This window comes from Sinohyriopsis cumingii, chromosome 4, assembly GCF_028554795.1.
Source record: "Sinohyriopsis cumingii isolate HCF-2022 chromosome 4, ASM2855479v2, whole genome shotgun sequence".
NCBI classification, from domain to species: domain Eukaryota; kingdom Metazoa; phylum Mollusca; class Bivalvia; order Unionida; family Unionidae; genus Sinohyriopsis; species Sinohyriopsis cumingii.
Window position 1 is genome coordinate 128,379,436 of NC_142964.1, and position 25,243 is coordinate 128,404,678.

At 39.0% G+C, this 25,243-nt stretch overlaps 1 protein-coding gene across 1 annotated transcript in view; it reads left to right on the forward strand.

The window, feature by feature from the left end:
• Positions 1–14,979, forward strand: part of LOC149802080 (HAUS augmin-like complex subunit 1) — a 71,576-nt gene extending 56,597 nt beyond the window's left edge. The window contains exon 9 of the mRNA XM_089956476.1: positions 14,481–14,979. Within this exon, the coding sequence (XP_089812602.1) occupies positions 14,481–14,531 (51 nt within the window). The 3' untranslated portion in view covers positions 14,532–14,979. The remainder of the gene's footprint in view (positions 1–14,480) is intronic.
• Positions 14,980–25,243: the final 10,264 nt, after the last annotated feature.

Sequence of the window (25,243 nt, forward strand, 5' to 3'; positions counted from 1 at the left end):
ATCATCCATCTGATGTTCATGGCCCAGCCATCTCATGCGACGTTGGCAGAGGAGTGTGACCATGCTGGGAATCTTGGCACCTCGTTGTTTGTTACTCGATCGCTCCAGGTGATCCCGAGTATGCGTCGGAGGCATCACATGTGAAAGGCGCTCAGTCTTTTCTCTTGTGAGGCGTACAGAGTCCAGGTTTCACTGGCGTACATGAGAGTGTTTAGCATGCAGGCACAGTACACGGTGATCTTAGTGTTCAGGGTCAGCATGGTGTTGTTCCACACCCTCTGTGACAACCTGGAGAGAGTTGTTGATGCCTTTCCGATCTGCTTGTTGAGCTCAGCATCGAGCGAGAAGTTGTTGGTGATGGTAGAGCCGAGGTACATGAACTGACTCACCACCTCAAGTTCGTAGTTGTTGATGATGATGCTTGGGGGTCCGCATCTTGAACCATCACATTTGTTTTCTTTAGGCTTATGGTTAACCCAAACTCATCGCATGCTTTAGCAAAGCAGGCCATCAGGCACTAAAGCTCAGCTTCTGTGTGGGTGGCTAGAGCAGCATCGTTTGCGAAGAGCTTGTCCCTGATGGTTACTTCACACACTTTGCTCTTTGCCTTCAGTCGTGCCAGGTTGAACAGTCTGCTGTCTGATCACGTGTGCAGGTAAATCCCTTCTGTGGACATCACAAAGGTGTGCTTGAGCAGGACTGCGAAGAACATGCTGAAGCGCGTTGGGGCAAGGACACAGCCCTGTTTAACTCCACTGCGGATGTCAAAGGGGCTGGATGTTGAGCCATCGTACTACATCGTGCCTTTCATGTCATCGTGGAAGGACTGGATCATGCTTAGCAGCTTTGGAGGGCAACCAATTTTCGCCAGGATTGTGAAGAGTCCGTCTCTGCTGACCAGATCAAATGCCTTGGTGAGGTCTGTAAAGGCCAGGAAGAGGGGTCTGTGTTGTTCTCTGCATTTTTCCTGCAGTTACCTGACAGAGAAGATTATGTCGATTGTGGACCTCTCTGCGCTGAACCCGCACTGTGACTCTGGGTAAACTCTGTCAGCAAGCATCTGCAGTATGTTCAGGATGACATGCGCAAAAACTTTACCCACGATGCTGAGAAGTGATATGCCCCTGTAGTTGTTGCAGTCGCTTCTGTCGCCCTTGTTCTTATACAGAGTTACGATGTTAACATCTCTCATGTCCTGAGGCACTGCACCTGTGTCCCAGCACTGGCAGAGGAGGTCGTGCAGGTGTGTGAGCAGCACGCTACAGCTGCACTTAATGAGTTCTGCTGTGATGCCATCCTTCCCTGGGGCATTACCTAGTGACAGTTTCTCTAAGGCCTTCTTTAGTTCGTCTACAGTAGGTTTCTCGTCCAGTTCGGCCATGAGAGGGAGGTTTTCAATGGCATTGAGGGTATCATTGGTCACGTGGTTCTCTTTGGAGTACAGTTCGGAGTAGTATTCCACCCAACGCTCCATCTGCTTCCCCTTGTTGTGGATGGTATCGTCTGTGGCAGACTTCAGTGGTGCTGTCAGTTTCTTTGTGGGACCCATTGCTTTCTTTATGTCATCGTACATGCCTCTTATGTTTCCAATATCTGCTGCTGACTGGATTCTCTGACAGAGCTGAAGCCAGTATTCATTGGCACACTGCTGTGCTAATCTCTGCACTTTGCTTCTGGTAGACCTGTATGCCTGTAGTGTCTTCTGGCAGGGGGATCGCTTGTATTGCAGGTGAGCACTGCGACGCTCTTCTATGGCTGGCATGAGTGTGGCAGAGTTAGCCTCAAACCAGTTATTGTTCTTTGATTGCTTCTTACCAAAGATCCATGTGGCTGTGCTGTATACAGTCTCTCTGATGTGATCCCATCTTTCTTTGGCACTGCCGGTGGGGGGGGGGGGTTTGATTCAAACGTCTTGGAAAGAGCATAGGTGAATTCCTCAGCCTTGTCTGGATATGATGTTTTGCTCACATCAATGCGTGGTTGACCCTCTTGCCTAGAGCGGTGGATCTTCTTCGGCTGAAGCTTCATTTTGCAGCACACCAGTGGTTGTGTCGCAGTCAGCACTGTGGAAGGTATGGGTAAGAAGCACACCCCTCATGGCTGACCGTCTTGTAATGATCAAGTCCAGCTGGTACAAGTGTTTAGACCGAGGATGCCTCCAAGACACTTTGTGCTGTGGCTTTGTCTGAAAGAATGAATTGGTGATGCTGAGGTCATGGTACGAGCACATCTCTAGAAGGTGCTGCCCATTCTTATTCATCTTCCCAATGCCAAACTTGCCAAGACAGGAGGGCCAAGAGTCATGGTCGGCACCCACCCTAGCATTGAAGTCGCCCAGCAAAATCAGGTTCTCTTCCTTGGGAAATTGGTCGATGAGCGAGTTTAACTCATCGTAAAACTCATCCTTGGTGTCTGTGGAGGATCTTAGTGTGGGAGCGTAAATGCTGATAAGGTTGACAGGCCCGTTTGTGGTGTGGAGGGATAGCAGTCTTCCATTTCCTTGTTGGCAGGGTTCTATCATCCCCACCTGAGTGTTCTTGACAGCGAATCCAACACCAAACTCTCTGGCTTCATCAGCGCTCTTTCCTTGCCAGAAGAATGTGTAGTTCTTTTCTCTGAGGGACCCGGAATCTGGTAGTTGTATCTCCTGTAGTGAGGCGATGTCGACCTGGAGCCTTGCAAGTTCGTCGTTGATGACTGAAGTCTTTCGAACATCACTGATTGTCTGGAGATCATCTGAAAGCCCAGTCAGCATGGTCCGGACATTCCAGGTACCTAGCTTGAAGATTGAAGTCTTTTTCATTTTTATTTTGTTATTTCTTGGTGCAGTAGTTGCAGTCTGCTTGTCAGGTACTCGCATACCTTAAGCCTTACGCACCCAGCAAGGCAGGCGAACTGTGGCGGGATGGCACCTTATTGGCTGGGGGCTGCCCAGTTTGAGGTGGGTGGTAGCTGTCCAGTGAAACATGTTGATCTCTCCTACAGTCAGAAGCAACCCCTTGCGTCTGTCTCTACGCCAGTCGAGTGGTGACTTATAACCGGTAAACTGCTGCTTCCGGTATTGTGTCGATGCTGTGGAGCGAAGCTGGAGTATCCTCTCCAGGGCGCAAGCCTGGGTAGGGTGATATGGAGAATCAACTGTTGCCCATGCAGCTGATCCCCCCTCTCCACACAGCTGATGGATCCAAGGGAAAGGACAAGCTGATACGTCATGGCACCAGCTGCGTCGCAGGAGTTGCTGAGATGACACTGAAATCAATGCCAGGTCGACCTTAGGGACTCCGTCTCTGGATTTTCTGTTGGGGTTTACTCCCTTAGCCTTTCCCATGAGAGGGTATAGTCACAAGGCAACCACCCAAGGTTAACGAGCCCAATCTGCCCGAAGCATCTGGTTTTGAGGCGTCAGAAACTCGCCTGTCATCCCTTCTCCAGTCAGTTTAAACAGGTGAAGGCCTGGAGCTGGATTTGGTTGTCAGAGGCTCTATCAGATGCAAGCCATTGGGAGATTTCCAAGGGAAGTGGGTGCTTATCTCCCACATCCGCCCCCAGCGATGACAACCCTTGAAACCCATATATATATATAGACAAAGAGAAGCAACTGTTCCTGAGTTAAGTCCCTTTCTACCTGCTAGGTGGTTACCATTCTACTCAGACATAACTAGTTTTCACTTTCAATTTAATGCTGCAAAGAGATGTTCAGAGTGCATTTAATCTCATACTTAAATTTCATCTTCCATCTATTATTTTTACCTGCTGTTGTGTATGGTGCATGCAGATTGTTTTGAATCCTGCAAATTTATTGATATTTTGACATTATCATATTGTTTGTTTGTTACAGTTGACTTTGAGTGGTAACAAAAATGTTCACGGGTGGATTTACCTGAGTGCTATGTTTAGGCAATCATTTTTCATTCATAACTTAATCACAGTTGCCATTTATTACAGATTTTATAAATATATTTGTTGTATGCACTTGGTTTTTTTTTAATAACTTCATTACAGTGATGACAACAAATTTCACTAAATGCAAGCAAAAGTTTGAATATGCCTTATTTGTACCAACTGCTTTTTGGCCGAACTGGACGAGAAACCTACTGTAAAAGATATGATCCAAGAATATATGGCCCAGTCTTCTTATGAAGCAACTCAAGTGCTGCAAAAAAGAGAGCAATGTCAATTCCATCTTAACATGAAGAGCTGAGATTATGCCCCATGTCTGATTTCATAATGAGTCTCATGGGGGATGTTGAGATGCCCTCTCCACCTCACCCCATCAAGATAAAAACAACAGCTCCAATTCATAATGCAGTCAGAATGAGAGATGATTCAAACTAAGTGTTCGAATTGCACATGATCTCTTTAATAAGGCTTTGTCAAGATCATCAATTTCTAAACAGGAAGAATTTTATCAGAATCCGACTCGGGATAAGCCTTTAGCTCCCCACATGAGGCATGAGAATCCTGTCAGATACCATGCTGTGAAGGTGTAGAGTCAAACTTATCTTCACCTATGAGGCATGATTGTACACAGATATCCCATGCTCCATCTGTGCACGAGAACTTTCCTGCCTGATGCCAAGGGATACTATTTGACTTGTACAAATTAACTAATACAGACGGGCATATATACTAACAGACCAACATGGCATTTATCATCTTCCATATGCCTATCCAGTTGTCAACCAACTGATCCAGTTGTATGTTTAACTTCAGTGGTCGCAACTTGGTTTTCTTGGACTGGCAATCCGGCCAGCCATCCACATATACCAACAGCTACAGTATCTATTGCTGAACGCACCACACATTTGACTGGCCAGCCAACTGACCAGCTGAACTGAACATTGCTATGCATCTTCATTGTGAACTGCCTTTATAGAGCCAAACTGGCAGTGTCAAACCAGCATTCTTTTGTACCACCACTCTTAATGTTATATCATATGAGCAAAATGATGCGTACTGACGACATGTACCTAAGGTGTACAAGAGTATGTCAGTCCTGAGCTAGATGAAGGAAATGAAATGGACATATAAAAATCATCCAATCCAGCAAAAGAATGGATGATATTCAGCAATATAAGAAATCTATCAAATCATGCCTTCGAGTGTCCTCCTCCACCTATAGTCTTTCCTACCTGCAAGTGTAACAAGATAACCGGGTGGGATATTTCGGATTAACAACAGAACACGTTTTGACGACACGTATATATGATTTAATGTGGCGATTTATATGAGTAGTGGATTATGAAGATGTGTGCGTATTTATAATCCAAATATTGGATCTATTTAACATAAAAACGCACAGTTTCAAAGATGGAAAAAATATACAAATAAATTTAGTTCAGTAACCCTAAAACACAGGATAAATGATTTCACAAATGATTCAATAATGGAAAGATGAATATAGTTCACTCAAATAGTAAACGATGTAAGTCTTTACACATAGTAAAAAATGTATTCGCTCAGGTAGCGAAATTATGTCACTAAACAAGAACGGATATACAATCTATCCTTCCAGTCCTGAATAATACACTGGGTCTTACTAACCCAAAATTAGCATACAGCTAAAAATACATGCGTGGAGATGCACTCCGTCACCCGTGCACCATATCCTCTCCACAGCTCCTCCAAATCAATTTCACAACCAATATAGACTCCGGACCCTCGGAATACTATGATCACTTGAAATATTAGACCCTCCGGATACTTGAAATACTAGACCCTCCGGACCCCCTGGTCCTTTGACGGCTCTACAGCTGGGTCACCTTAGTCCCTCTGGACACTCCGGACGCTAGACAGTAGACGCTCCGGCACCTTAAACGCTCCGGACACACGGACGTTTCTACCCTCTGACAACACCGGACACCCCGGATATTCCTACCATCAAAAACTCACTCACTCAGCTGAAAATATACCCGATACAGTGTACTAAACTTGATACAGACATAACGTAAGGACGTTATACATGGTAAGTTAAAAAGATTATATTATAATGGCAATTACAAAACAGAGGTTCAATAGTAAACCTAACCCTGCTTGATAAGACAATAGTAAACAATTCTTTTAAAAAATGTAGCTTTACATTACCAATATAAGTCCTGCACTACGTCGCAACAAGAATAAAAAATGCACGCATTATGGTATGCAAAGAAAACTATAACAAACATGCAAAGGCAAATATGGTAATACACTAGTTATCACTTAAAACCCAAAACATTACCTACCCCTACAGCTGGAGTTGTGCGAATCCTTTTAGCAGGCCGCTTGCTGACAAAACCACTAGTATTGTAAAGGTCCTTTACATGTAGTAACGTATTTATACCTTTAGAATTTTCGTTATTCTTTATCAAAGGCACCTTGCACGTGTGGCACAGGACGAATCGTACTCACGATTTCGAAATACATAGACCATATTATAATCACCCTCGGGTATCGTTGTACAGAGAAAAGAAACGAAACCCGAGTACATGTATTTAAGTTAACAACATTTACACCATTCCGTGACAGCAAGTTTAGTGCCACTGGATGTAGATGATGACGACTTCACTCTGTCATTACAAATATTCCCTCAGTTTTCAAAAGTTGCAGAAATCACCAGGCATTTCTTGGAAAAACTAATGTTGATAAGGACATTTCTCCCCTAGGCATCTCTGCCCCACCTTGTGGATCAGCAGCAAAATGTCACTCCTACCTCCAGGATGGTGAGGAACATTATGTCAGCATTATCTTTACTTAATTTACTGTCCTTTGTGATTTCTTGACTCACTGATAAGGCCAGAAACAATCATGCATAGGATTCAGTCAGCCAAATTGCCAAGATAATGAATAGGGCATCTGACTGAACCATGGCCCTGATGGTCTCCTGCAACATGGACTTAAAAGAAATGCACTTCTGGACTCTTTTTTTAAAACTACTCAATGCAGCAGCCTTGCACACCTTCCCATTCAATTCTCCCACATCTGTTTGGTGGTCAGAAAACAGGAAGCACAAGAGATGCCCCTCCAGCTGGCATTGCAAGCTGACCTATTGGGATGTCCTGCATACAGATTGTTCCAGAGAGTGGACAATGATTAGTAGGGATACAATAGAGGCAGTTCCCAATGATGACAGAGTAACCATAGCCAGTTGAATTACAGGAGGTCCTACACCCCTACTTTTCACCGACAGGCAGGGAGAGGAGAAAGAACCTGTGTTTCTTCCCCTCTGCCTCTTGCCACCTGTCAGAATCTTATTCATCTGACCTCCTTCACTTTGAACACCCATTCATGGCAAAAATCGATCCGATAATAGCGGACATACTACAGAAGGAAATATATTTTTTACTCATGAAGCAGACAGTAACAATTGTACAAGCTGTACACAGGGCTTCTGCACAAGGCTGTTTCTGGTGACAGAGTCCATTGGCAAATTGAGACATGTAATTGACCTAAGCAGGCACAATCGATTATTTCTACCCTGAAATTCAACTTAGAGACAGCAAAGTCCATCCAACTCAACAACTACGCCTAGACTTGATGCATATTTTCACATTCCAATCCATCAACTTAGTGCAAATATCTTCACTTTGCCTATCAGGGCAAATTATACCAATTCAGCGCTCTTCTTTTCAGGCAAGCCTATGGTCTTGGGCCTTCACAGAAACTTTAGACTAATCTCCAGGTTCAGAATGACCTCCTCCACAATGACAAAGATGTTCCTAGATGACATCCCTTTAAAACATTGGTAAGTTTGGTTTTGGTCCAAATTATGAATAACTTCTTGTCATAATTTATAGTTTAGGATTAATAATAAATGAAGAAAAGTGAGACCTTATCCCCTTTAAACATTTTATCCATCTCAGCGTGGAGTTTTTCTTGCACCTAAATGCATCAAAAATATTCATGCACCAGGAAGGATTTCATTCAAAATGTTTATCTCAGCAAGGGAGTTTCTTGATCTCCTCAGCCCATTCAATATAATTGCAGATTTGTGACTCCTTGGTCACCTTTGTTTGTGCCAATTACAAATAAAACTGCAATGGCCACCATTCATGGGCCATCATGTTAAAAAAAAACTTTTGATATTGACCATCGAAAATTCCTTCTCTGATGGCAAGACAGTAAGTGACTTATAGTAGGAAAAACTGGCAAAAACACTCAACCAGAAATAAAGATTTTTACAGATTCCAGTCTGTTGGATTGGGGAGCACACATGCTGCTGAACTTTATGACGTCAGTTGCAAGTGAATGTTTCAGGAGATGACTCGTTACATCAGCCTCCAGGAAATGAAGACCATTCTCAACACCTTCAACACTTGGCTGGAACCCACATGTGGACATATGGTCCTGATAATGTGCTACAATTTGGGAGTTGTCATGTACCTCCTTAAGCAGGGAGAAACAAAATCACCAATCCTTTGCATTGGATTACCTTCTGTAGTATGCGTAATACCAGAGAAATATCCATGTCTGCCACACACCAGAATGGTTCCCTGTCAAGGACACTTGCATCATATATAGTGTTCTCTCCATCCTTCCACATTCAGTTGAGTCTGCACCCTGTTGGGCCAACCGATGATAGATCTTTACACAACAAGGTTGGACAACAAATCGCAACAAATGAAGCCATCTCCCTTTATCAGACTCAGAAGCACTGCTTATCAATTCGCTGTTAGCTGGCTGGGAGGGAATGTGGACCTATGCTTTACCTACATCACTCCAGATACCAAAAGTCATTCAGAATTGAGAGAAATATGAACTGCCAAATAGTTCTGATCATCCCTTTCTGATGGGATAAATCCTGGGTTAATTATCTGCTATCCCAAATGACAGCCATACCCAGGTAAGTTGTAGCAATCCCAACTCTTCTCAAGTAGCCCAGGTTGCCACTGTTCTCCAGAGAAACTCTTCCTTAATGCGTGGCTCTTGTCAGGCATGCCTTGCATGCAAAGGCTTTCGGAAATTCATTTGTGAAGAGGATCACAATAGCTAGAATTCCATTCTCTCTTAATGCTTACAAAAGGAAATGGCATGTTTGTAATGACTTGTGTCATTTCAGTTCTGTCATACAACTGAATGTCTCCATTCCTTAACTGGTCAACTTCTTTTTCTTTCTCTTTGAAGAAAAGAAGTGAGTCCCAATCATCATCAAGTGATATCAGTCCATGATCTTGGGCTTATTCCAGATTCATGAATAAGACAATATTGGACACAACAGGGACTTTTCCGACTTGCCATCAGATTTTTGAAGTTCGAGCCCATCATCCATCAGTCAAACAGCTATTCTATATGACTGCCTTTTGATAGTGTTTGCCTTAGCTTGCAATGAGTGAGCTATATACCCTGCCTTTGGACCTGAACTACATGCAGTTCTGTCCTGATACCCTGCCTTTTTACCTGAACTATATGCAGTTCCGTCCTGATACCCTGCCTTTGGACCTGAACTACATGCAGTTCTGTCCTGATACCCTGCCTTTGGACCTGAACTACATGCAGTTCTGTCCTGATACCCTGCCTTTGGACCTGAACTATATGCATTTCTGTCCTGATGGATCAGTTGTCTAATGACACAACCTGGTTTTAATGCAAAAAACATGATGCCATTGCTAGGCAGTCAATAAGTATTCATCCTCTCTTTGTGATTGATATGTTGAGATAGGTGAATCTTCAGGATCCATACACTCTTGCATTATTCCCTTTGTCTATATAATACATAGAAAGACATTTTTCATCTTTCTGGTATGGCTGGATTCAGAGACAGCAGAGAAACTTATCCTAATATAATGTCATTAGGTAAGTAATATCAGTGAAACATAATTTAGTACAACATTTGCTTTCTTGAAAACTGTAGTTTATTAACTTTGGCTGAAAATGCAGACTTGTTGGAGTTACGATGAGCTCAAGCTTATATTTTTATTAGGACTAAATTGAAGCAAAACATAAAATTTAATAAGTATATAACATTAATGCACTGTTAATGTTAAAAATTATTTTTTCAGTGCTCCAACATTATGCAGTAATAGTTTAAAAAGAAATCATAGAGTTAGGTGATACATCTTTCAAAGTTACAAAACTTCAGAATGTAATAGTCCTTTAAATAAATCAAAAGGGAAATGTGTTACAGTCTCTTATATACCATATTTGCCGGCCTATAAGTTGATGTGGATCAGCAAAATTGGCAAATTTTCCAACCTTCATCCATATATATGTCGATGCTGAGTATAAGTAAATATAACTAAAAGTACCTAATTATTTTAAATGTATTATATACTTTTAGCTACTTATAATGACGCTGACCTGAAAATTTTGTGAGTTACAGTTAGGATAAAACATGCTATGCTGTGTGGAATTAAACTATAATAACTTCTGGTTTCATAAATATTAAAAGTATCACTGTATGCTATTTCAGATTACAAGCAGTAGGGAAATTGCATCATTAATGTTAAAATGCTTTTTCCACAGTTTTTTGAGGAAGAGAGATAGAGAGGGATGCATATGTATTTCATCGCATTTTTCTTCTTGCACCTCGTAATCAGATAAAATATGGTCCGATATGAGAGAGAGAGATATTAGCTCTTCATGTTTATTTCCCCCGTTTAGCTGAAGCTTTTGTCAAAGAGAGAAAACATTAATAAATGAAACATTAAATATAACCTATGAAAATACATACCATACTCTGCCAGGGTTTAAATATTCACAATAGTTATATCCCTGTAGACTCCATTTAGGTTAAATCACAAGAATGACCATTTTGCATGCTGTCTAATTTTCTTTGCCAGTATAACAACCTCTCCATTCCCAACAAATAAGACCATTTTTAAAGTGCATGTACTCTTCCTGTACTTAGACAGCAATTGTTTTTTTATCCTTGCTCATGTTATTTTAAATTGCTGTCAGTTTCATTGGCATGTTCAAAAGATGTCACTGGCTGAGAAATTTACATGATCAACCACCTGGCATTTCCTTTTATTATATGGTATAATAGTCATAATACCCATGGATAGACTCATTTCCCTATTGGTACCCTCGCTAATCTGATCAGGTCTGCCAAATCTTGACCTCAAACAGGTGTTAGCTTGTACTGAGTGAAAACAGCTGTAGCATATTTAATTAGAAGGTTTATACCACTATAAAGTCATGTGATTCTTGGATAAAGGAAGTGACAACAAAAACTAGAAGGCATTGCTTACCTAGTGGTGTTAATTGATAATGGAATATGGTACTGCACTTGTACATGAGCAATATCAGTGATCAGGTAATTGAACAGTATAATACAGATTTACAATTGTGAAGACATCTCCTTTTCTCTGTCTCTCTCTCTCTCTCCTGCATCAGGATGTAAGTTTTATTTGATCATTAGGTGCAAGAAGAAAATTGTGATGGAATATGTCTTTGTCATGATTATTCATCATCTAACTAGTCAATTCTAAGCAAATACATGTAATCAAATTTAAACAATGTTTATTACAACCAGTGTACATTACTGGTGCATGCTGCTTTAGCGCAATTACATCTGATTTACGTTAATTTTTAATACTGACAGTCATGTAATTGTTTAAAATACTCATTGTGGGATCCTATATTTTTTCATACATGATCTCTTCCCCAAAATGAAATATTTTTTTACACATTATTCTTCATCCTTTTGGAGAATTATTTTCCATACGAAAAATATGGTAAAATAATTCGGATGACATAATCCATATGTAAGTCGATTTGGAGCATAATATGAAGCTAAGATTTTCTGGTCAAAAAGTATCGTTCTTATAGGCCAGCAAATATGGTAGTAAGCTTGATGTAAATGATTATAAAAGCATTAAATTTATATGCATGTCTTTATGATTGTGTTTAATAATTATAAATACAAATTGTCAGTAGAATACTGGCCATTTTTACAGTGGAATTTCAAAAACTCTTAATTCCTGAAGTTAGGTTTGAATTTTGAATGAATTTCAGTTTTTTGTATCATAATAAACATGTTTTATGCTGAGACCAAACAGGTCCTCAAGTGATATGGATCATTCAAGTGATATCCTAGTTATGGATCTCTTATTGTACCAACATTAACATTCTGTCTTCATTATTAACATTTTAGCTTTAATATACGGATTACCTAAACCATTTTTGAATAATTGAATGCAACATGCTATCAAAATAAACTGACAGATCTAAAGCAACATGAGAAAATCAAGATATGTTTATAGGCTTAGGTAATATTATTATATATTACAATACATTGACCATTATCCAAACAAAAATGTTCTAACTCTAAAACTGTCATCAATGCAGTACCCAGTACACAGCAATGCCACAAAATTGTTGGCTGCGAAGGGTACCCATTTTAGGACTCAAGTGGCAGGCTTGATGTGGCCTTGAATACATGAAAATGCAGTAGTAAGTGTGGTCACAGACCAGGCTTTCCAAGCCTTTACCAGACAGCTTTGAAGTTTGTAATGTTAATACATTGCCATCAATAAGAAACAATGTTCTCATCTTTGGTATACATAGTTAAATCTGTGCACAACTGTACATCAGTTAAACAAAGATTTGGATTGTCTCGTATGTTTGGTATACACATAGTTAAATCTGTACATCAGTTAAACAAAGATTCAGATTGTCTCATATGTTTGGTATACTTTACACTACTGTACATCAGTTAAAGATTTGGATTGCCTCATGTTTGGTATACATGTACACAGTTAAATCTGTACACACAGTTAAACCTGTACATCAGTTAAAAAAATATTCTGATTGTCTCATGTTTGGTATGAACAGTAAACCTTTACATCAGATTTAAAAAAATTCTGATTTGTCTGTCTCATATGTTTGGTATGAACAGTAAACCTTTACATCAGATTTAAAAAAATTCTGATTTGTCTGTCTCATATGTTTGGTATACAAACAGGAAAACATGTAAATAATTTTAAAAAAAAAGATTCTACTTGTCTGTGTCATATTGTTTTATTCACACAGAAAAACATGTTAGTTAGTTAAAAATAGATGCTGTTTCCCTTTAAATGGAGCAGGAATCTCTTGATGCAGCATGATGTGAAAACATCACAGAGCGCTATAACCTTCAGATCACACTGACTAAGGGCAGCAAGTCATTGACAGAGACCCACAATAGTAGGAAGCTTTACTTGATGTTCCTTGCTGTTTGTGTTCACAATGTTAGGTTAGTTGTGAGAGTGAATGTGTGTTCACAACGTTACATTAGTTGTGAGAGTGAATGTGTGTTCACAATGTTACATTAGTTGTGAGAGTGAATGTGTGTTCACACTGTTACGTTAGTTGTGAGAGTGAATGCGTGTTCACAATGTTACGTTAGTTGTGAGAGTGAATGTGTGTTCACAGTGTTACGTTAGTTGTGAGAGTGAAATTCATTTCCAGCAAAACTGTTTATATATGGAAGAGACTGAAGCCTTGTTTCAAAAAGCTTAATTTGCTGTAAAGGAAAATATTGTTTGATATAATGCCTAGTCATCAAGAACTATCTGTTTTCACAGTGGTCTTAAATAAAAACTCAACATCAATCTTTAATACTTCTGTGGAATTAGGTTTGTCTGCCTGATAGGCAATTAGAATCATTTTTTAACTGATGTACAGGATGTACTATAAGTATTTATTGTTGCTTATTTAAATGAATTTACAATATATTGCTTTGCCAAGAAATCCTAGGACACGTGTATTTTACATTAGTTCTTTCCACCACCACCCCCCCCCCCCTTATGGCACAGTGTATTACATTATAATGTCCATCTCTCCGTCTGTTACCAAAAACTCCAAGTTATCTGATGTCACCAGTTACCAGAAATTGTGGATGGCTTGTACATGGTTTTAGGTAGAACCATATTGATTTTGAGGTCTAAATATCAAAGGTCAGGGTCACTGTGACTGAAAGAAGAAAAATGTTTTTTTGCACATTAACATTAGTTTCGTGTCAGAGAGCTGGACCAAACTTTGTGGATGGCTTGTGTTTTGGATAAGAAAGAAGCCTATTAATTTGGGGGTCAGTTAAAGGTCAAGGTCACTGATATAAAGAACAAAAATTTTTTTTGAACACAATGACTTTAGTTCTAGACCAATTACCCTGACCAAATTTTGTGGAGGGCTTTCATTTAAGATATGGAAGAAATCTATCAATTGGGGTTCATAAAGCCTGAAAACACACAAAGTTCAATGTGGTACATAGAAAAATGGCTTTTGCTAAATAACATTTGCTCTAGAATAAGTTTCATGACCAAACCTTGTGGATGGTTTACACTTGGAATAATAAAGAAATCAAATGATTAAGGGTCTAAAGTCAGATGTAATGGTCATGGCATGTCGAATAAGTAAATAATGGTTGCTGCACAGCAACATTAGCTCACAACCAGACATCGGGTGGGCAATTAGTGTAACTATCACTGCAAACATAACAGTTGAAATTACTAAAAAGTCAGTTCACAGATGTTCGTTCAGCTCAAGGATACCTTCAAGGCAATTTTGCTGCTCTTTCTTTGCAGGCAGCTTTGGATGCAGAAATTACCAAGAGAATTGACCTCATGCATATGTAACATCAGGATACTTAAATCATTCGGTCTTCCAGTATCTGTGTTTGTCAAGGAAATGATATGCTGTTGAATCATGGGAACAGGAATACCTAGATGTGATTTGCATTGGATCTATTGATGCCACATGAAATATTTGTCTTGTATAGTGTAAATATAAATGTAAATTTGTAGTCAGTGTGACATGTTATGTATTTATTCCTGATCTTTCTTCCTGTTTGAACATATCATCTTCTTCGATCATCAGCATTCACTTATTTTCGCTCAAATCATTTTCTTGTATTTAGGAGCAGAAACATAAGCTGAACATTTCAAGTAGGCACTAGAAAATGGGTAACATGTGGAAAAAAATTATATTGAAATTTTTATTTGGTGTTTCACACACATACACAACTGTTGTAAGATATCAAACTGCTGCATTGTGCAGTCTTTCAAATAAAATATTCTGATTTCATTTTTATCTTATTCTCTTCTGCTACAGTTTGTTTTATAATGTTTAAAGGTATCAAATGTGTTAGTATAATTGGCCATGGTTAGTCTGTTATAATGGCTTTCTATCAAGGAGTGCTTGAAATCTTGTTAGCTCAGCTAAATGACAATTTATAGCCATTCTTGTAAGAAAGGGAAACAAATTATCATAACCAACCATTTGGAAAATCACTTGTTCAAAGATCTAAATTGCAATAATTGTACAGATGCAACATAACATTTTCAAGTGACAAAAATCTCACAAAATAACAAAAATTATACAAGTATTTTGTATAAATTAGTGGTTTCCATTTCGGAAACATCTCCCTTGCTAATTAAATAACCCAAACTACTTTTTGAGGTACATGACAGAAAACGATTAGAGACAGATCCTTCTATTTTTCATAACTCTTGTAGCACTACAAGAGAATTTACACTGAAAGGTCGATGGATGAGGAAAAAGCTGCTGCAACCTTCATTAGTGGAAATCACACTACAAAAAATTCACTTGCCAGATGGTGCATCAATATTTTCAGCTGAAATCAGGGAAATAGATCGTGTTCTGAAATGTATCGAAAGCAAACATATTTTAAACTTCATCATCCTCTCCAATTCACTATTAGTACATCAGTCACTGCACAATATTAAGTTGGACAAGCATTTCTGGCCAATATTCTCATCATATATACTGAGCTGTGTATCACTCACAATATAGTGTAGTGTTGGTTACCCAGCCATGTTGGTATTAAAGGTAAACAAAAAGCTGATCATGCTGCTAAATTGGCCCCAGCTCTACAACCATCTAAGTTTAATATAACATGCTGATTTTAAACCTACTATCCAAAATCCTTATTTAGTAAGTGGCAAGCATACCAAAGACTGGTAAAAAAGGTACTAGCGGATGCCTTTCCTGGCACTCAGCATTAAGAGGTTAGTGTTAGAATTGGTTGGCCTGGTGTCAGGATAATGTAATTAGGTGGGACATGATGCTATATGTCTGCATCATAATGCTCAAGTGCTAGACATCACTATAAACTGCCACACTGCAGACATCATATCGATATGATTGAAAAGTTGTTAAACTATGTTAAAAATCAAAGTCACAAACACACGCTCACTCCAGTGTCGCCAACGCGAGTCTTTCAGTCTGCTTCAGGTTGACACTGGCCATGAGTTTATGGTCAGAGTGTCAGACTCTTGACCAATTACAACATGCAGGTGAGACAGAACGAAGGCAATGTTCGCTGCGCGCAGGCATTGTGAAGAGGCTTAAGGGGGGATCACCAGTTATTATGTACTTTTGAATGAGTGACGTATGTATGGTGAAGTTGTTTGCATTTGAAACATGCACAGTGGAGAGAATGTTGACATTCCACTATGCTACTTTGATGTAATGCGGCTGATATTTCTTTGGATATTATATTCATGGAAACTGTGCATGATCTAAGCACACTGCTAAATAAAATGACTGCTCCCTTGTACTAAAAACATCAGCTTAAATTAGTGTAAAGTACACTATCTTTAGCACCTCTTACAATAGGGAAAATGAATTTTGACCCACTAGATAATACTAGTTTCTGAAAGTGCAATGAATGAATTACTGCAATTTACCTCTGAAGACCAGGAAGTGAAAGTGACCAAGTGGAGCTAGCATTTTTTTGAAAGGTGCACATCTGGAGTAAGGCCAAGCTGTATACTCTATAATCCATATTACACCCAACAATCATACACCAAAAATAAAGGGAATTAAACTTAAAGGTTCTTTGAACAATACCTAAGATATACAAGGTCTTTTTTAAATAGCCAGTATAACCAGTGAGGAAACCTGGGGAAATTCTTTTTCTTTGAAATTCTACCCCAATGCAATATATGAAACTGTAGAGTACCACCTTAATCTTTCTCTATCCCAGCAGATGTTTGGTCACAAGTAACCCATGGAAATGTTGTTTACAGCCAAAATGGCAAGCATGGCTGCAAAGGGTAGAACCAAGTGAATTCGGTCACCGTCTGGTGCTTTTGCATCCAGAACGGTGAAGTAACGTGATTCACAGGTAAGAAACATATTGATGCCATTCGTGTTACGTCTGTGCGTGCAACCAACCTCTTGTATGTGACGCAGCCTGTCGGTCCTGAGGTAAAATTCAAGCCCTCAAATACCTTAATGTGATACCTATGTTCACTTTGGCAGATGGAAACCTAATACATCAATGCCCTCATAAAGCTCATATGCACTTTCGCAAAGTGGAGATTCAGTGGCCTTTGACTTTGTTGCTGTAATCGTTGTGGACTGCCAATTTGATCTGTATCAATCCAGAAGCGCAGTACGTTCCACTGCAGTAAATATGATGTCCTTCATAACAGCCAGTCTATTTAGGAGACTTTCTAACCATGTTGTTTCCTCCATCTTTGCCACCTTCCCCTCCCTCGTGGACGTGTTCTTCCCAGCATATCTGGTTGTTGCGCCTTTATTCTGTTAAGATATCCCCTCCTTGCATGTTTTGTTGTTTTGTTCTTTTTTCCCCTCGCTTTTTTATATTCCACTAACCACTGCATTGCAATTAAAACTGCATACCTTCATCGTTTCTAGTTTTTTGGGGTATGGCTCTTTCACATAGTGAATGCCTCAGATCACAGCTGTTACTGGTTATGAGTTTTCGTAGTATCTTGTCATCACCTTTCCTCCCTTTTCTAGCTTTACTGAGTCGAACTTGTCCATTACAAGCCATTCACCTGGGCCTTGATTGTTGAGAAATTTTATTTAAATAAAGTACTCACCTCCTAGCAGCTCCAGCAATTTAGCTGCACAGACTTTGCTCGTCCGGTTGTTAGCACCAAGAACGGAATGTGCTATACCATTCCTTATCTAATCTGTTTGGAATATGGTCAGGGTACTGTACTACCTTATCGGTTTTTGGTGGGGTATCCCTTTCTATTTTCCTTCCATACTCTCCTTTTGGATCTCCTTTTCTCATCCTTGTCTTCAAAGCTTTTTCTGCCGAGTCAAAAACCTGTTTTTACTAGGAGAACTTTATCTTGAAGTCGTCTAGCACCAGTAGTGTAGTGTGGCCCTTTAGCCTCAATGGGAAAACCAGTCAAAAAGGTGTCCCAGCACTATAGCCTCAAGATTTATAGCCTTAATGGGAATTAGCATTAAAGACCTCCCTGGGCCTGTATAACCTCAAGACTTTGAAGTACACCTTGGGCCACTATAGCCTCAAGGGAAATTGAACATGGAGACGATTGGGTTTGTATAAGCGAGAAGGGAAAGATAGCGTCTGACATCATGATAGGGGAGATTGGTAACAATGTTGCAACTAGGGAAGGTGATGTCACAGTAATGAGCAAAGGAGTGGGACTTAGATTAATATAACACATATACAACAGACAAAACACTGATACATTTTTTTAAAAATATTTTTTTGGGGGGAGGCAAGAAAGTCATTTCTTTTCGAGGCCTATGAGTGGCCCTTAAAAGGGCCTTCGGGTTCTTCTATTTTCTTAAGTTCTTCATCCATCTCCTCACTTTCCAAATTATTCCTTTCTTCTTTTCCGACTCTGGCATCTAGTCTGGATGACCAAATGCTCTAAACTTCTCCTGGACTTTTATCCAGTTGTTGTTGACTCTCTCAAATGCTTCTTTTTTCTTTCTGTTCTCTTGTTCTTTCCTCTCCTTTGCCCATGTGTCTTTAATGTTCTTGACTTCTTCTTCCAAGACCTTTTTCATAATTTCTTCGGCTTTATTGAGTTGGTCATGTCCCCTTTTGACAAATGGCCACTCTGTCAAATTGAAGATATCATCCAAAAAGCACCAGACTTTTATAACAATGTCATCAGCCTGTCTTAACATTCCTAATCTGACATATTCAGGATGGATGAAACCTCTCAACTTCTTTACCTCTTCTTCTATCATCCCTTCTAATTTTTCCCTGGCTATTTTCAGGTTGTTTGCAAAGTCCAAGCTGCCTGGGAACTTCCATTCTTTTGTAGTCTTTCCACTACATACTCCCCATCTATCATCCAATACCAACTCTCCTTCGAGTTATTAAACAAGTCTGAGACTGCTACCATCTTCTTTTCGCTTATTCCATAGAATGGCGCGAATGACGGACACTTTGACATTTATTTCTAAAGCATGGATGTTAAGGAAAACATCCCTTACTTTTCTTTCCTCATATTATCTACTATCCACACAGGTAATGAGACAAAAAACTAACCACATTATATACTATCCACACACGGGAAGAAGCAAAAACAAAACCTAATTATACCATCCACATATAAGGAAAGTTAAACAACCACACACTCTACTATCCAGACAAACGTATGTGAGCACTTACAAACCCCAACAATCTACTATTCATACACGCGAAGAAGCAAAATCAAACCCAAACTATACTATCCACACGGAAATGTGCCATAACTAACCACATTATCTACTATCCACACGCGAAGAAACAAAATCTAACCCAAAATCTACTATCCACACAGAAGGAAACTTGAAAACCACACACTCTACTATCAACACAAACGTACGTGAGTGCTTAAAAACCCCAATAATCTACTATCCACACACGGAATGGTGCCATAACTAACCACATTATCTACTATCCACACACGCGAAGAAGCCAAAACATTACCAAAATATACTTTCCAAACATGGAAAGGTGCCATAATTAACCACATTATCTACTATCCACACACGTGAAGAAGCAAAATCTAACCCCAAATATACTATCCACACACAAGAACGAGCAAAAACTAACCACAAATATACTATCCACACACGGGAAGAAGCAAAATCAAAACCGAAATAAACTATCCACACACGAGAAGGAGTAAAAACTAACCACAAATAAACTATCCACACACGGGAAGGAGTAAAATCATAACCAAAATCTACTATCCACATACGCGAAGAAGCAAAATCTAACCCAAAATCTACTATTCACACAGAAGGAAAGTTCAAAACCACACACTCTACTATCTACACAAACGTACGTGAGCGCTTAAAAACCCCAATAATCTGCTATCCACACATGGAATGGTACCATAACTAACCATATTATCTACTATCCACACACGCGAAGAAGCCAAAACATAACCAAAATATACTATCCAAACACAGAAAGGTGCCATAACTAACCACATTATCTACTATCCACACACGCGAAGAAGCTAAATCTATCCCAAAATATACTATCCACACACGAGGAGCAAAAACTAACCACAAATATACTATCCACACACGGGAAGAAGCAAAATCAAAACCGAAATATACTATCCACACGCGCGAAGAAGCAAAATCTAACACAAATTATACTATCCATGCACGGGAAGAAGCAAAAAACATCAAAATTTACTATCCACACACGGAAAGGAGAAAAACCAAACCCCTTTATATACTATCTACACATGGGAAGAAGAAGAAAAAAAACTAGTATATACTAAAAATCCCAAACTATACTATCCACACACGGAAGGAGAGAAAACAAACACCAAACATACTATCAACACAGAGGGGAGGGAAAACAAGCCCCAAATATACTATCTACACAGAGAGCAGGGAAGAAAACCAAATCCCATATCTACTAGCCACACAGAGGTGAGAATTAAACAAACAAGCCCCATATATACTATCCACACATAGAGAAGAAGAAAAAATAACCCAATATATACTATCCACACAGAGGGAAGAAGAAGAAAACATTATACTAACCACACAGAAGGACGGGAAAACCATTATATACTATCAACACAGAGTGAAGAAATAACCCATTATATACTATCAACATAGTGAAGACGAACCAGTTTGTTTGAAAGCACCTAAGCCCTCACCTACAATGACCAACTCTACCAATCACCCACCCACACTCCAAAATCCATTTAACCCATTATTCTATAGCGTCAGTGTGTCGTTTTAGGAACAGTCAAGACACAAAATGATGGATGAACAGACTGACTATTTTACCCATTTGCATGCCTAATGTGCGTACGTAAAGGAAAACACCCCTTCCATTTCAATTCTAACTAAACAATGATCCAGAGGGATAGAGAGAGGTGAAAGAGCACATATTCATGCAGTGTCAATTAAAACAAAACATACCATCCTTATTATAAAAGCTCAAAACCAAGAGACACTTATGTTTTATTTCTGGTCAAATCTCTTAGAAGTTATTATGAAATTTCACATCAGGGCCAACGCATCGGCTCAAATTGTCAATTTTTCCATTTCCATCTCTTCACTGGCACAAGTTCTTCCTCATCTACAATTTCTTCTTCTTCTGAGTCCCTCTCCTCTTTCTCCTCTTATTTCTGTTTTTTTTTTTTTTTCTCTTTCTCTGAAGCCCAGTGTCCTTTTTCCCTGACAACGATAACAGGTATCTTGACTTTTGTCTCTCTTTCTTGGACGACGCAGGTATTCTGGAAACAAATGCCCATTTACCTTGCAGATATAGCAAACCTCATCAGCACTTATACACTTTCGTTTGACTCTCATCAAATCAACGACCAGAAGGGTAAGTTTTGTTGCCACTCTCGCCTGCGAATTATGCTTTCTTATGACTCTTAGCAAATATTTGACCAGCAGGTCGATCTGTGCTGACTCTTCCATCTTCGTGATCGTTTGAGAGTTGAATTAATACTGTTCTGACTGTAAGACACTCTCCTCATATACAGGGACCTGCTGCGTGTGAAACCTAGTCAAATGAAACTTTGCAATAACATGAAACGATTTCATTCAGAAAGTAAGAGGCAACGATATGCCGTATCGCCTCACACAAGAGCTGAAGTGTTAGCTCAAATCCGTGCCAGCAATCTCGAAGACGACATAAGTGAGCTTGAATCAACGCTCTCCACATATGCCACAAAACCAAGAGTCTTCATTCACGCCAAAAAGAACTTCGTTCCGTCCATAAAAATATTACCACATTTGAGAAACGCAAAAATAAACTTCCAAAAAATTGAGAACGACGGCCTACATCTACAACGTGAAATGTTAAGAGTTCAAGTAGTGTGTAAAACTTAGTCAAATTAAATTTTTATAGTGAAGACGAAACGATCTATTTTCCAGGGAGAAAGCAAACACCAAGCGACAATGGCGATCCGTGTCACACACCACTTTTCAAAATGTGTTGGTAGAGGATTGTGCTAGCGATTTTGAAGAGGATAAAATTATCTCATGTTTAAAACCATTTCCATCCACTACAGAATGAGGTCGAGAGATTGAAAGAACAACGGTGGTAAATCCAGTAGGATTACAGAACCAACACGACCAGTGAAGAAATAAATTTGTTTGATACTTCATGAAGATTATTTTTTACAATCTAGTAGACCCAAAAGTGACTTGTAGAAAAATTTAGAACGATGACAACCTACACGGTTAAATTAAATGGTTTACGTCAATGGTTGCTATTTCTTTGTTATTACATGTTCGTACAAACGATATGTGTGTAAGCGAAAACTAACACAGACACGCACGCACGCACACAAGTGTTACTGCATTGAGTGACAGTAGAACGGGCAGTACTTTAGTCTGGAGTGTTTTGAGAGATGGACAGATAGACTTAACATTACATTGGAGAGAGAAAGAAAGAATGGTAAAGAAAAAACAAACGTAGGACACCATTTTTGGTTCCTTTATTCTTGCTGTATTATAGGACACAGATTATTGAGACAACCATACATTCTGTGTGAAATATGTTCCTTGTTTTCATTCATTCATCAATTTCATAAAAAGGTAATGTGACATCTATTGTCGACTTACTGCTTAACATTTGCTTAACATATCTCAGACTTAAGATATGTGCTGTCTTTCGCAGCACACGCTACAAACAATGTTGCAAAGTTTTCACAAATCTAAGGTCGGGGGGAAGAAAAGAAAACAGCACCATAACGCTCCTTGTTCTATCCACAGTCTAAACTGAGAGAAAATAGGTCGAATATTGTTACATATTTTCTGAACGTGTGTTTTGATTCTAAAATACAGAGTTAACCATAGGCAGGGTTATACAGTGCAATGTCACTCGCGCCATTCTTGAAAAAGCCTTCTGTTTGTTTCTTTTCTTGAAAAACGGTAGATCTAATGTTAGAATGTTTTTCCGTGACACATTGTAGTGCCAAAATAAAGAGAAAACCACGATGCCTGAATTGTACAAGCTCGTCAACTCAAGATTTTATTTCATCCAACGATTTATTGATTTACAATTTGTAAGGATGTAAATGTTTGAAAAAAAATTACATGACAAACGGAACAGTTCACAGAAATAGGGTGACTACTGATCACAATTTTGGAGAGGTATCTTCACACTTCTAACAGGCACAGATACCATTAGGATTTCAATCAAAACTACCATTACAGAGAGAGAGAGTGTGTTATTCCTACTGTAGAACATATCACGACACTTACGTTTGTTTTTACAGTATATTTTCCTTAAGAAAGATTAAAAGAAACACATAATCCACTATGATAATCACAGCCATAGAAAAAATACACCATTTTTAAATATCACCCAAGTGATTTGAAGATTATGGAAACTAAAAATTCTTCCTTGTTTGATAACGTGGATGTAAAGTTCTCACAGAATAGTTCATCTAAATATCCTGTGATGTATTTGACGATAAAACTGACAATTTCCGTGGGATCGCCCAGGGTACAATTGTTCTTGCGTTAGTTTTACCTTTTTTTCCCATTATTTTATAAATCGCCTAGCAGTGAGACACGACCTATCTCGACACTGTGTAAAGAGCTACTCAAGTCAATTCAAAGTGAACACGGTAATGAAATAAGTCTAGCCAATGAAATCGTTTATGATGAGTGATGCATTGTTTTGTTCCAAGTCAGTGAGGCAAAATAATGCCTACGCTCTTGCGTTGTTACCATTGCAGTGCAGACTGACTGCAGTGTGAACTTGCAATCCTGTATTGTGTATTGTACCATTTCTTCTTACATCAACTACTGAAAGGTCACGGTACTGATTCACGTTCTGAAACTGTCAATTTCTGTTTACCTCACTTAAACATTTTGACATACACACTCACATCGGTAGAGTCATAAGTGTTACAGTATTTTGTGGCATGGTTTTTTGTTTGTTATTTTTTTAAAAAATTGTGACTATTGAGTTTTTATTAAGTAAATAAACTAAAGTACAATGAACCTCAAGGATGATGACCCAAACTGTCTGTCTATTGATGCGTGTATTTACTTAAGAAGAAATATGACCTCTAAAACACAAAGATACACGGCAAGCATGATTAGAATGAAGACAACAACAGCTAACTTTAGTAACAAAGTGTGTGTTTTCCTTCACGTCCGTGTAACTTCGCGTTTCAATCCTCTTTCAAGACAAAATTGTTTAAATATATTCAGAATTACATAGATTGACAAACTAACGTTGTTTATTTTAGTGACGTAATTCCCATAACGTTAAGTTTGAAAACTATCTCTGAATTTGCTTGACTTGTTTACTGTTTAAAACCGGCTTGGTGTATAATTTTAAAATTTCTACTGAGTGCGGCCATCAACAACACTAATTAATATAGAAAAAAGGAACAAGACAAATTGTGCAAAGATATAATGCTAAGAAGAGGAAACGATTAGCAACCCGGCAAGCCGTGAACAAAGGAAGTGCACAGATCTAAGGAACTCTCACAAAGGAACGATAGGAACACGCAGTAAGATAGTAATATATCAGACAAAGGAAATCCAGCCAAGTAGCCCGCCACGCAGCCATTTTGGATCATACCACCTCGTATAAAAGCTAAGTACTTTAGTACAAGGTAGGAAAATTACTAAGCCTGCGGGCAATTAAAACTCTATGCTGTTTACATCTCACTATAATATATTTTACCTTACTTGTACTAAATTCCGTATCTACTCAATTTGCCGCCTATTCTCTTAAACAGTCTCTAAGAAACATACTAGAACCGACTGGATTGAACCCACACATGATACAAGCACCAAATATCATTGTGTGATTTTCAATCATAGAGAATAAATTCGACAAATTACACAACTAACCACTACCTTTTCCTTATAATAACAACTCTAGCTATTAGCACTGTTCCCGAAAACAGGCACTAGGAAACACACTGATACCACGCCTGGTCAGAATCTCACAAATTACAAGCACAAGCTAACCGCTGTGAGATTTTCCGATTCACGGAACGTAACAGAATCTCATCTCTCATTGTTTCTTCATAACCACAACCACTATTAACAACAATAAGTAACCTAAACTTTGTTCAAAACCAAA